This window comes from Polyodon spathula, unplaced genomic scaffold, assembly GCF_017654505.1.
Source record: "Polyodon spathula isolate WHYD16114869_AA unplaced genomic scaffold, ASM1765450v1 scaffolds_796, whole genome shotgun sequence".
Taxonomy (NCBI): Eukaryota; Metazoa; Chordata; class Actinopteri; order Acipenseriformes; family Polyodontidae; genus Polyodon; species Polyodon spathula.
Window position 1 is genome coordinate 288,359 of NW_024472283.1, and position 13,495 is coordinate 301,853.

At 48.1% G+C, this 13,495-nt stretch overlaps 2 protein-coding genes across 3 annotated transcripts in view; both read left to right on the top strand.

Annotated features, from left to right (window-relative positions):
- Window positions 1-5,719, top strand: part of itga5 (integrin, alpha 5 (fibronectin receptor, alpha polypeptide)) — a 36,214-nt gene extending 30,495 nt beyond the window's left edge. Inside the window, exons 26-30 of the mRNA XM_041241583.1 lie at window positions 1,062-1,169; window positions 4,004-4,117; window positions 4,516-4,617; window positions 4,836-4,958; window positions 5,268-5,719. Of these exons, the coding sequence (XP_041097517.1) occupies window positions 1,062-1,169; window positions 4,004-4,117; window positions 4,516-4,617; window positions 4,836-4,958; window positions 5,268-5,351 (531 nt within the window). The 3' untranslated portion in view covers window positions 5,352-5,719. The remainder of the gene's footprint in view (window positions 1-1,061; window positions 1,170-4,003; window positions 4,118-4,515; window positions 4,618-4,835; window positions 4,959-5,267) is intronic.
- Window positions 5,720-5,852: 133 nt separating this feature from the next.
- Window positions 5,853-13,390, top strand: LOC121308885 (protein FAM171B-like). 2 transcript variants are annotated; one of them, XM_041241588.1, is made up of 3 exons: window positions 5,853-9,224; window positions 11,414-11,525; window positions 11,925-13,390. In XM_041241588.1, the coding sequence occupies exons 2-3, from the start codon at window positions 11,428-11,430 to the stop codon at window positions 13,012-13,014; spliced, it is 1,188 nt and encodes a 395-aa protein (XP_041097522.1). In that variant the 5' UTR covers window positions 5,853-9,224; window positions 11,414-11,427; the 3' UTR covers window positions 13,015-13,390. The 2 variants fall into 2 exon arrangements, with proteins under 2 accessions (XP_041097522.1, XP_041097521.1); XM_041241587.1 differs by lacking the exon at window positions 5,853-9,224 and having other exon boundaries at window positions 10,150-11,525.
- The last annotated feature ends 105 nt before the right edge of the window (window positions 13,391-13,495 follow it).

The following is a 13,495-nucleotide window of genomic DNA, read 5'->3' on the forward strand; positions in this document are numbered from 1 at the left end:
CTGGCTCACCAGACTCTCTGAACCCAGGTCCTGGAGTTTTATTAAACTGGCAGCATAAGAGAGAAACCGTATGTGCCAACATAGTGTGCAAAAAATAAATAAATAAATAATTTGACTGCAGGAGCCACGGTGATCAAAGTCTTTACAACAGCTACAATATTGCACTTGCAGAACGCAGTTCAGTTTCACTAAAATATTTAAATCTAATTTGTGCTGGCAACGAACCAAGAAATGCCTTTTTAAGGTAGAGATTTGAAAACCAGGACTGACTCTGCTCGTCTGACCAAAGGAGGCAAGGAAGAGAATGTCCTTTCGGAAGGATGCCAAGATCTTGTGTCACTAAAGCTTCACAGACCCCCGTCAGCACTGCTGTTGGGCTGCCTTGCTTATGGTGATTAGTGCTGGTCAGGTCCTGTACAAACCAGCTGCGCGTGTCTCTCTGTTTTTTATAAGTTGCAGCGAGTCGTTTTAGAAAGCACTTCGGACGATTCTGTGTGTGTATCGTTTTAGCGTGGGAAGAGCTTGGGGGTTTGTCAGGAGGAGATGGCGTTTGGTTTTCTCTGGGATTCGCCCTGCTCTCCTCTCCTCAAGGAGCTGCTTCGCTCAAACAAAGGAAGTTTGGAAAGCAGCCTTCCAGATGTTTTCTGACATTTCCGCTCGCTCTCAGGAAAGCAAGTTTTGTACAGGCAGTCTGTTTTAAGGAAGGGGGAAGCCTGTGTGCCTGTAATATTAAACGAATCGCAACTCTGACCCTCGTTATAATCCCACTCTGTTCCAGGCAGATCCTAAATCAGTGTATTGGATCTGCTTAGTCACTAATTTAGGATCTCATGGAACAGAAGCCCGGGATGGATCTGAAGGGCCAGGGCTGTTACCTCTACACACTGTGGCTAATCAAGCTCCTAGAAAAACCTGGAGTGCTATGCAATAGGAGTCTTCTTTTCTTCCTTGCGGGTTCAGAGGAGTGATGATTTAGGGTGAAACTGGACCCTATTTGCAGCTGGAGACACAGACAGACCTGACTCGACTCACTGCTGTTTCTTTAACCCTTTGTGTTCCAGCTGAACCACTCTCCCACGGAGCAGACCCCCACCCTCACCCCCGGCCCCGAGCACTACATCCAGAAACGGGATGCCCCGCGGGACGCTCTCTCCGAAATGGACACGCTGGTGAGTGTGGACGGTGGGACACTGTTCAAACCGTCCTGTTAGAAACTGAATTCAAGCAGCTCAGAGTGACAGCCCCTGAAACAGCAGGAATCTGGGACTGGAAGTACAAGAATAGGGCTGCTGTTAAACCAGCCATTTATTATTATTATTATTATTATTATTATTATTATTATTATTATTATTATTATTCAGGGCTGAGCTTGCATGAAACATGTTTTTAATTAATAAGTATTAGTAATGGCCAGAAGAAATAATAATAAATGAAGTGTAGTTTTAATATTTAATATTACAGGCTTTTAAACAGTATGAGATTGTTTCTCTATAGGACCTGTGATATTAAACCACTCATTGGGTGTTTTAATAAAGAGCCTTCTTCTCCTGCCCCCTCGCGCGCCGTGTGGAACAGGATGTGTGTGAGCTGGGGGGGTCTTGCTCTGTGGAATCGCGTGGTTTTGGTTGGGGGGGGGGGGTTGTCAGTGTCACATTTATTCTGGGTTTATGAGTGCCCCCCCCCATGCTCATGCCCTCAAGGTCATTTTGTTTAATTGCTTTTCCACGTTTTTTTTTTTTTTTTTTTTCTCTATCGCTCGACAGATAAAAGCGGCCGGATGTTGCCTCTGCTTCTGTCCCGTCGTAAAAGAGGTGCTTGAAGGGAGGGGGATTTAATGAGCCGTTTCCTTTTTAAAATATAATCTCGATATCCGTGCTGAAACACTGCAAAGTACACCAGAACCAGGCTATCCCATTGCTGCAGGCGAAGTGTGAGAAACAATGTTACTAAATGAGAGAACACCCGACACACCCCCAGACACACGCACACCCCCTCCCCGACACACACACACACACACACGTAGAAGCAAAGTGAATCAGTCTCAGTCTTTTTTTTTTTTTTACAAGATTTTATTGTTATACTGAAAGCAAACCTGAAGTCAGTCCTCTGATAATAGAAATCCTGGCACTGAAACTACTGCTCCACAAGAAACTAGATTCATTCAGCCAGGCTTCTACTCCAGTGCTAAAAGAATTGACTCAGAACAGCAAAGTATTGTTTCAAAACTAGAGCACTACAGGGAGTGCATTCACACACTGTGCACGTGCATAGACAGAGAGCAGCCCTTTTACAAGTCTTTGAATCGCTCCATTGACATTCTGTTCTGGACGTGGTTAGAGAGCGCTGCGCACTTACTGCCCCCTCCCCTGTAATCGCTCAGTTTGGACAGCCCTGTAATTGAGTTGGGGGGCGAGTCAGGTGTGTTTGCACAGGTGAGCAGATCCCAGTGCTGTGCCTTCAATCTGCACTAATTACACAGAGCTTGATGTCTGACACAGAAGCTTTTGATGTCATCGAGCTAATGGGGGGGCACTTTAGGTCAGTTTTACACGTGCGAGGTGGGGGGGGGGGCAATCGCAATAAATGAGCACCCTGTTGCCAGGCAGACAGTAGCTCCATTGATGCTGCTGTGAGTCGCTCTCACCTGGTGACTCTCTCCCTGGTACCTGCACTGTGAAAGAGACCCCACCTGGGAACACAACCCCCTTCCTTTTATACTCCAGGCTAGCTCTTGTTTTAAGGAGTTGTTGATGTATTTGAATATTATATATAGTGTCCGGTCATCCAGGCGCTCGGTTTCCTCCTCGCGATGCCCGAGTCGCTCTCCGATGTGTTTTTAAGAAGAAACGGTTTTGATAAGCTCTCGGTTCCTGGTGCACCTGCAGGGGTTAAAGAAGGATGATTAAGCCGTGTTGCTGTTCTTAATGATGTCATTTCTGTCTGGTATTTCGGATGGCTGGCTTGCATCAATATCAGGCTCCACTATGCTTGAGAGCCTCATTAGTTATTATTTTGTTATTTTTGAATGCTTGTTACTCTTTTGAAAGGAGTTGCTAGCGCTCATGTTTGAAGTCTGGGTTTGCCTTTAGCTCGGCAGCAGATGGTTGCTATTTATTTTGCTCGTTCTTATTGACCCAGAAGATTGCGTTTGGAGGCTTTGAGAACCGCAGAGAAGTGTTGGAATGTCCAGTACGGCTGGCTGGCTGGCAGTTGGGTACGGTGCCTCCCCTGGCTTGAATCTCTATCATCGCATTTCCCCAAACAAACAGCCCCCGGGGCCAGGATTCTATTACCCCACCCCTCTCCAGTCTCTGGCTTTCAGTTGCATGGGAATCGCTGGGGCCCTGAGGGCAGCTGGCACCCAGTCCAGACTCGTCCGGGCTGCCGGATCACAACAGGCAACGGTCTCCCAGGATCGGGGGCGGGATGCTGTGACGACAGCGAAGCTGGCCTGTGGTTGGCTTTTTCGGTCTTGCCTTGTATAGTCCGGAGTGTTGCTGCTCATCAGAGATGAAGCATTTGACTGGTTGTGTGTTTGTTTGCTAAGGCTAAACATTCTTCTGATCCTGCTTATTTCCCTTTTGAAGGTGATATATATATATATATATATATTCGTTCATGCCAGGGATACAATTACAAGGAGAATGATCGCATGAGATTCTCAGTTTCCGTTCCACTCAATTCCTGAGTTTGTGAATTAGGGGCAAGAAGAGGTCGGGGGGGGGGGGTCTGTGAAATGAGCCATTCTACCCTAAACATTACAGCAGTGTGGTATGTGCAGCATTTAACTGTATACGGGGAACAGTGAAGAAATACTGAGTGTGAAATCAATCAGGCTGCACTGTACACTCTCTGCTATGCAAACACAAAGTTAAAACCCCTGTGATCTACATGCATGTCTTTCAGAAGGGTTGAACGCTTAGGCACGGGTCTGGTGTTTTTAAACAGCAAACCGTCGCGTCGCTGTGTGCTAACCTTGCTCGTGCCCCCTGTCTGTCTGCAGAGCTGCTCCCAGGTTTACTGTCTGAAGCTGCGCTGTGAGGTGGGGCTGCTGGAGAGGGGCACCAGTGCCGTGCTGGAGGTGCGGTCCCGGATCTGGGCAGAGACCTTCACTCAGGTACGACAGCACCAGTGTCACGCCGGCCCAGCGAAGAGACGGTACTGAGCATGTGTGAGGGGGTGGGGGGGGTGTTAGCGAGAGGGATTCTGGGAAATGTAGTTTTTGTGGTGCACAGCAGCTTGCTTGTAGGCCTGTTTCTCCTGTGCAGTGTGTGTAATGTCTGCATTGAAAATACATTAGTTGGTTGGCAAGGTTTCTGTGGTCACAGCATAGGAATGTGTTCTTTTGTAGACCTGCACTGCTCCCCAGCTGCTGGTCTTCACTGCCCTCTGGTGGCTGCCTGGAGTTATCACCAAACTAAGTCAGACTGCCCTTTCTCTAGTAGTTTAGCACTGACAGCAGAAGTAGCTTAACGATCTGAGTTGTAATTAATATTCTCTACATGTCTCTTGCAGAGGAAGTATCTCCCCTACGTGCTGGAGTGCCAGGCTGCTTACAAAGTCCTCAGAATGCCATACGAAATCCTGCCCAGGACGCCCCCTAGTGGAGCAATACAGGCAAGTACACTCTGAGGATAACTGCATGCAAGCCGTGATGCCTTTGCCCTCTCGTAGTCTAGTGCACGTTTTTAATACTGCAGTCGTTTTTATTACAAACTCCACTGTGCTGCTTCTCGTGAGCACTGACACTCCAGACTATAAGACAAGACCACCCTGTGCGAGTGTCTTCGCTGCCTCGCTAACCTGCATTTCATTACCCCCCCGCCGTCCCACAGGTGAGCACATCGGTGGTTTGGACCAAGCCAGACAACCCGTACGCCGTGCCTCTGTGGATCATTATCCTGGCGGTCCTCGCAGGACTCCTCTTGCTTGCTCTTCTCATCTACATATTATACAAGGTCAGTGGCGGGGCGGGGCGGGGCGGGGCAGGGGCAGGGGGCACCTCTGGCCATTGGGATGAATGGAACCTGTTCAGAGACGCCTTGCCATTCAACTGAAGATCAGGCTGTGCAGTGGAGAGGCGAGTGCGGGTCTGATGCTGCCAGAGTGCAGACTCTGCCTCTGCTAGGAGGAGTGGAGGAGTTTGGGGATGCATGTTGTGTGCATAAAGATGTAGCTGTATCTAGAATTTAAATTTTTTTGCTAAGTGAAATGTTGAAATCCATTCTTGGGCCTTTTTTCTTTTCAACTTTCCTCGTCTTCCTCAGCTTGGTTTCTTCAAACGCTCCTTACCCTACGGCACCGCCATGGAAAAGGCCGAACTCAAGCCCCAGGCTGCATCCGAGGCCTAAACTGCAGTAGGCCACAAAGACCAAAAAACAACAACTAAGGAAAAGAAACATTGAAGTGAAACACTGCAGCTCGGAGCGAGGAGGGAGACCACTGGAACTCAGACTGCACTAAACACAGCAACAAAAAACTAAATGAATGTTTTTTTTTTATTTTATTTTCTGAGGGTGGGCAGGGTGGGTCTTGGAGATCTGAGACTGAAATGAGAACGCAGCCTGATCTGTACGGCGTTGCTTTGCAGTGCTCCGGTCATGTGGACGGTCCTGGGTGACTGTTGTTTGGTTGGCTTTTTATGAACTGGTTTTGGCTGATTTGTACAGACTGCAATTTGTGTGTGTGTGTTTTTTTTTTTTTTTTTTTTTAAATGTGTACATTTCTTTTTCATTTAGGACTTTATTTCATGCATATATTTAGGATATATATATATATATATATATATATATATATATATATATATATATATATATATATATATATATAGTATATATATATATAGTGTGTGTGTGTGTGTGTGTGTGTGTATATGATATTTTTTTGGTGCTAGAATTAGGCTGCCTCCCTCCCTCCCTCAATTCAGGTAAGTCTGGGGAATGTCTCGGAAAACGTAGGCACCCCTTCCCGCTCCTCCTCAAGCCCTGCTTTCCACCAGAATTTCCCCTTGAACTCCCTCCAGCAACCCTGACAATGCAGTCTTGCTGCCTGGCCTCCAGCAGTCAGGTGCCTGTCGCTGAGAGGGGGGGACCAGTTCAAATATTCCTGCTTTTCTGCAATTCGGAGACGCTTGTAAAGCCCAGACTGTTCCAGTAGTGTAGCCCCTTTCCTGTTCCCTGCACTGGCTGTTTTGTTCTAAAGCAGTGTGGATTGGAATGAGGAGAGGGGGAGGGAGGACGTGTGTGTCTTTGACGGAGAGCGAAGCTGGGGTCTTTGCTGTGTTTTAACGGGACTCCTGGAATGAACCAGTCTGTTGGTTCTGCAGACTTGTGCTCAAGGAAAATGCAAAAACAGGAGCCTGGATTACACCTAAATTACAGATGCTGCCAAAACCCTCCTGAGATTAGAATTTATTTACAGCACCAAACCAGTATCGGATGAGAACAGGGTAGTGATGGCTGCATTTGTTAATGCTAGCAGCACTGCAGAGTATGCAAACGTCCTCCACTCTCCCATTATTATATAATGGGACTGTAGCACCATAAACTTTTGATTTAACAAAGGTCATCCTGGAGAGGTCAGGGGTGTGTTTTTACACTCGCACTGAAACTGAACAGTCGTGTCCGAAAGCCACTACTAGCAGCTGCAGCTTCTTTTTTTTTTTTTTTTTTTTTTTTTTTTAAACTATCATGATTTTGTTAGGTTAGATTTGATATTTAATTTTAATCTGGGAAGTTTCCAGTACCCAGGTGAACTCGCAGGTCGACTCTGAAGACGCTGCTACTTTTAAAACTGGTCTTAAGAGAAGCAGGGAGCTTTTTGGGTTACTAGAATTAGATTGCAGCCTTTTGATTGTGCAGCAGGGTTGTAGAGAAGCCGGGTTATTGAGAACCCCTGCTCAGTGTTTTAAGTGCAATATATTTTATTTCCGAGGCATCGTTCTAGGATTGGAGTGTGCAGGACTGACCCAGAGATGGCTTTCATTCCCATCTTTACCATGTACGTTTCTAAAGGTGCCAGTCCAGCAACATTGCATAATCTCATTGGAAAACGCACGACACTGGCTGTTGGAAGGATTGACAATCAAGGAGAAGTAACTCCTAATAATATCAATGCTAATGAGGGCTGTGAGAACACTGCCGAACACGAGAACGTTCACGAGTGAGAGGAGGTCGTTCGCCTCATCAGTGCTCGCCCGGTCCCCAGCAGCCAGTCGATCTTAAAACTCTGTCGTCAAGCTTGGTAGCCCATTCTGTACCCTCCAAGCCTTCTGTATCCTACTGAGGCCAGTGCTGCTCAAGCTGGATGTTCAGAAGAGCCTCGTTTTGGGTCTGCAGGTTTCTGCAATGAACTGGGTCGGTCCTCGCACGTTTGATTTAGGCTTCCTTGGTTTTTCTTCCCCCTCCAATCAATTTCAGAGTTGTAAATATGTATTGGTAGAGAAGAATATTTGAAGGTGTGCCTTTTGAAAATTCAGTGAAAAAATGAATTTGCTCTCCCCATATTGGGTGACACGTACATATATTTTTATTATTTTCCTTTTTTTTGTTGTATTCTACTGTTTTTAACAAGCAAATAAAATAGATTTTGTACATAAGCAAGTATGACCATGGAGAATCTGTCTGCAGGAACGTTCTCAAAAGTTCAACTGTTGCAGAATCGTTGTTTTATTTATTTTTTGCCAACAAGACACTTCGTTCAAACTCTTAATGTGGGAACAATAGAGAAGTTACTCTGTAAATTTGCTCACTTATGGAAGTTCCATTTATAGGTAACTTCAGTAGTAAATATTTCATGCTTGGCTGTTTTCGTTTCAGGTTAGATTCCCCATCATGTAGCTCCATTGCAATAATGTTTCTCCCAGGGTCCAGAAGGTGTCAGAGTGGATGGTGTGTCTTGGTTACGGGCTCCAGTCTGGCCTGTGTATTGAGCAGGCACAGTGAAGCCTGCAATGTACAGCATGGTGCTAGCCCCCTTTTTATTTTCCAAATTGTATTTGTTAATCCCAGAATTTCCAAATCTATAAAAGGTGTGGTCTATATATTTAAATTGTGTTGATTTAAAAAAAAAAAAATAATAATTGCTTTTTTTTTTTTTGTCACCAAGTGCTTTTTCAAAATAATAAAGTTTAAAAAAAAAAAAAAAAATTCTTTTATATTGAGTGGTGGGATTTGATTATTTCTGTGTGTGTTATTTATTCTTGGCTATTTTACAAACCCTGACTGTGTTCAGTCCTGTGCTTAAAGTATCTATCCAAACCGTGCGTCTACTGGACTGGTTTCTCCGGGTTTTATCTTTGACTTGTGCTTCTGCTTGCTGCAGTTTTTAAAGTGCTTTTCCAGCTACGAGTCAATCAAACATAATGCAAGCTGCAGGAAGCTCTTCCTCAACCTTCCCACCATAAAACGATATTCCACCCATGCAATAAATAAACAGTATTGCGTGGGAAGAGCATTCACATCGAACTGGCAAAATAATCCCATCACAGCGGCAGCGCCTGGAGGTTCACAGTCACCAGAGTGAGAGAGATGCTTGCAGGCTGCAGTGAAGAGACCATTCCCTCCCCATCCTCTCCCTGAATCTCAGGATCTCCCCCGCTGGTCGAGGGATCAGGACTGTGAGCAGCAGCGTCCCAGTCCCTGTGGGGCTGACGGTGCGGATTTTAGAAGCGCGTCTGTTTGGGAGCAGGACGGGCGCACCTGGGGGAGCTCTTTCTCTTCAGCTCTGTCGCACTCTGGGCTTACGCTGCAGTCTCTTCGGGGCTAGAGCTGGGTTTTGTTTTATTTTATTTATTTATTTTTTAACGAAATTAAAGCTACAGAACAGAAACTAATAAAGGGCGCGCGCGAGCACTGCGTTATTTATTTGAAACTTTGATGTTAAAAACAAACTTTTTGTTTCGCTTTCTATTTATTTATCAGAAGAAAAAATAAATTGTTAACTTTAACGCTGTGCCAAACGCTTTGTAAACATCTTGAGCTTCATATTACAACGGGGCAGGGCAGGGGTGTTTTGGCCCTACGGAAACCTGTTTCGAGTTGCGTAAGACACTCCCGCAGGAGACCCGCTACACCCGTGCCATGCAGGACCAGGGACGAGGGTCACTGACTGGGGTACAGCTGTGGAAATCGGTTTTTTTCTGCTTTGCATCCGTGCTTTTGCACTAGCGGACCTCCACGGGATTCGATACGCACAGGGGAAGGAATGCGGCAATAACAGGCAAGGTAACTGTCTCATGTGTGTGTCTCTCACTTTGAGACACGACCCCCCATCTTATGTGTAGTACTTACCGCGATAAAGAGTTGTAGGGTGCTGACACGCTGAAGAGGGGTTAGTGTATGTGTTGAAGATATAAGACCCTTTGCTCGACCCCAGGTAATCTGATCTGGGGTGCAGGTGGTGACAGAGAGCGGCCCGGGGCGTTAAGAGGTTGCCCATCTGTTCCCCGCGGCCGGTCCACCGGGCTGTGGCGGAGCTGGGACGGACCCTCGCTCTGACAGGCAGGCAGGGGGGAGGTTGAGCAGCGGACTGTGTGTTGATGCTGCCGCCGCTGCTCCAGATTTCTCTTCACTGTGGAACCCCGATCCAGGAGCGCCTCTCTCTCTCTTCCACCCAGCCTGCACTCTGCGCCACTCACACACACACACAGCCACGACTAGCATGGAGCCAAATAAAGCCGGAATGTGTTAATAAAGGATTTAAAAAGGCATAACATTAAATAAAACAGAGCTGTAACGTGCAGATTTCAGCGACCAGACGCGTTCAATTAGTTTCAGGTGCGAAAGTGATGCGGAGAACGCTCCGTCAGTTTGATTAAAGGAGGCGCTGCGGCTGCGCGGAGGCAGGTGTTAGCAGCACCACGCCCAGCTCGCAGCCAGGTAAAGGTGTTTTACAGGTTAACGTGAACCCGTATATTCGGGCTGTGTCGCTGCACAGGGTTACCCGCCGCTCGGCTGCTGGGTTTGGTGTGTGATCTGTATTTCTACAGGGTAAGTGTTTTGTGATTTTCTGTTTTCCGTGTGTAGTAATAAATAACCCGAATGTGTCCGTGGCTTTTTAAAATACCCGACACAGAAGTAAACGCGTTTGAAAATTCAGAAAAAAAACCCAAACAAAACAAAAACCACGTGTGAAACATTTTTGTACTAATTTCAGAAATGTCTGTTTTTATTACAAGTGGAAATGTTTACATACAGTATAGGGAAAGCCGCATAACAACAGGAGCGCCAGGTGTGTGTCTGTCTCTGTCTCTGTCTGTCTGTCCATCCTTTCCCTGGCTGTCGCTAGTGCTGTGTGTGTGTGTGTGTGTGTGTGTGTGTATATGTCTGTCTGTCTGTCTGTCCTTCCTTTCCCTGGCTGTCGCTAGTGCTGTGTCTGCCTGTCTGTCCTTCCTTTTCCTGGCTGTCGCTAGTGCTGTGTCTGTCTGTCTGTCTGTCCTTCCTTTCCCTGGCTGTCGCTAGTGCTGTGTCTGTCTGTCTGTCCTTCCTTTCCCTGGCTGTCGCTAGTGCTGTGTCTGTCTGTCTGTCTGTCCTTCCTTTCCCTGGCTGTCGCTTGTTTGTGTGTGCGCTCCTGTAAGCGGGTTAACTGCGGTGTAAACCTGACACAATGTATTTGCTTTGTTTCTGTGGTTTGAATAACTCTCTACTACCGGCAGCCCCGAATCAGGTTATCGGTTCGGTTGCCCGAGAATGAACGCGCTTCATTATAACGAGCTGAGAAACGATTCGGGTCACAGTCTGCACCGGGTTATGAAACCCTTTGTATTTTCCTTCTAGTCATCTGTGAATCCAAGGCTGGTGATGTAAATCCTGGCTATTTAATAGCAATGTTGTGCTCTTGATGCGTCCGGGAATCGGATACCTTCTCTGTGGAAGTCCACAGTCGCTCTTGTAAACGAGGTTCATTCACGCATTGCGAGAGGTTTGCGTCATTTATCTGAAGTTTGAAATTTTACCGAACTTGTTCGGGAGGATGATGTCACGATGACGATGGAATAGAATGTTCATTCCGGAGGTTCTGGAGTGCCTCGTCGTCACAGCAGGGGTTTCTCTAACAAACACATTGTTATATGATACATATTCGATATGACTTCTAAAGATGACCATGCTACTGCGATACGGATTCTTTTAAATCGTGTAATAGGGTTTTTTCCATTTAGTTTTAGGTGCATGAATTTTCCACCTTTATTTTTTTCTGAAAAGTTCGTGCGACGCACTGATGCCATCTAGGGGCCACTCTGTAGATAACAAGCACAGTGCTGCCAGGGCCGGTATTGTAGAAGTCATGCCGTCAGCAGCCCGCATCCACTCCTCTATACCGTATATAATTGAATTTTAGCATTACAGACTTTGAACACGCTCTGCACCCCGATACTGCACGTGTGTGTGACGCTGTACCCCTGTTCTTGTCGCAGGGCTCTCCGCAGCGATGGACCCCGCTCACCACTCCACTCTCCTCGTGGTCATTCTCGTCACCGTGCTGCTGCTTCTACTGGGGGTGGCTGCACTGCTCCTCAACTACTGCAGGTGAGAGAGAGAGAGAGAGAGAGAGAGAGAGAGAGAGAGAGAGAGAGAGAGAGACTGTCGCTGTCAAGACTCCCACTGTGTAGCGCTTTCACCTGTTCTAGGTTTTACTGCCGGCTTGTGTTGGTAGCAAGATCGGGTGCTTCTTGTCAAACCAGGAATGGATCAAACTGCTCTGCAGTGGGAGTCCGTCGCTGCCCTGTGTGAGGAAGTTACTAACTGAGCAAGTCTTGTAGCGGCTGTCTGTGCTGCTCCATATACAGCGCTGCCCCCCCTCCTCTCTACTTCACTGTCCGACATTTTTTTCTGTAGTGTGTTTGCACGGGGCTTGAGACTCCCTAGCCTGGACGCTGTGCAGCTGAGGGGTTGTAACGCTGGTTCTGTCTGCTTGTTGTGTGACAGAGGGAAATGCCTTCAGAAGACAAGGAGATCTGCAGTACAGAGGATGGTGTCCTTCAGAGACCAGGCCACCTCCACTCCCAGCCTGCAGGCCGTCCTGTCCCTGCTGAGCACGGGGAGCCCCACGGCCGAGCCCAGAAGCCGCGCAGGCAGCCGGCAGGAGGAGTGGACTTCAGTGACGTTGACCAGCAGGAACCAGGACGTGTGCCCAGGGGACCCCAGCAGCAGAACCACCACGAGGCTCCCTCTCCACGACTGGACGCCCGAGCAGCAGCCGAGCCTGGTGAGCGGGGTGCGCAGGATCGCAGACTCTCCGATCGGGGATCTGACGCTGACTCCCTACCTCGCGGTTCCAGCCCAGCCCCGGTCCGACAGGCTCAGCTCCTCCATGAAGAGCAACTCCAGCCCTGAGACCCTCCCTGCACCGGTAGAGTCTCCAGTGCTTGGGTCCAGCCACTCACTCAGAGCTTCCAGCCTCCACAGGCAGCCAAGCTGGAAGACCTCCACCCGCGACAGCCCGCTGAACCGCAATCCCAGCGCAGAGGATGTGGAGCGGGGGACGGTGAGGGGGGACCGGTCCAGCCTCCTGGAGCTCCTGGAGGGCACCCTCTCCAGACCCCGGCCCCGCTCCTGCTCTGGGCAGCTGCAGGAGGAGGAGGAGGAGGAGGAGGAGGAGGAGGAAGGGGGAAGCAAGGTCCCGTTAGAGCGGTCCCTGCTGGAGAGAGCCAAGGCTGGCTGCCAGCTGTTTCAGCCCAGGGCCTGGTTCATCTCCTGGGGGAAGACTCCGCAGGCAGAGGCCGTGCAGCAGACGAACGCAGGCAGCCTGGATTCAGGGGTTGATGTCCTGGAGAACCGGCACAGGAGGGAAGGGAGGCAGGCCGGTGTTGCTGGAGCCCCCAGGAGGGTCTGTCCGGGCGGGGTCTCCACTGATGAGGGGGATCACAGAGCGCCTCTCTCAGGGTCTGGAAAGGAGGAGGTGGAGGTCGTGATCTCACCCAGGGAGGCAGTGGTGACGTTTGGGATGCCGCAGTTTGGGAACAAGAGGAGCCTGTGGCAGAAGTGGGAGGATCGGCCCCTCATCGCGATCAACTGAGGATCGGAGAGACTGGGGCTGGGATGGGAGTGCTCCAGAGATAAGAAACCTGTATTCCTTATTGATGTGTTTGCAATCTGTCTCTGTTTTTTAAAGTGTCCCTGATTCGCTTGCACAGTCACACCAGCATGTTCCCTGTGAAAGAGATGGATTGCAAGTGCTAAAGGTGTTCCCTGTGTCTCTGGACAGTGCGTTACGAGGAGTAATGCAGCAAACGGCCTTGCAAAGTTCAATTGAGTTCCGTCGGGCAAATCTCTCTCTGCATCGTCACACTGTGTGCTGGAAGTGTTTGGAAAGGGGGAAACTTGTTTTTGTTTAGAAATTGTTCTTGTGTTGAAAATAATGCACTTTATTTAAATGTCAATCTGTAATACACTGTTTTTTTTACATGTACTGAGCTTCTATTCAGGTCATATTTAAACTTTTTTACTTTATTTTATAAGCTTTACTATTTTTAATAAACTTTTTCCAAACAACTGTC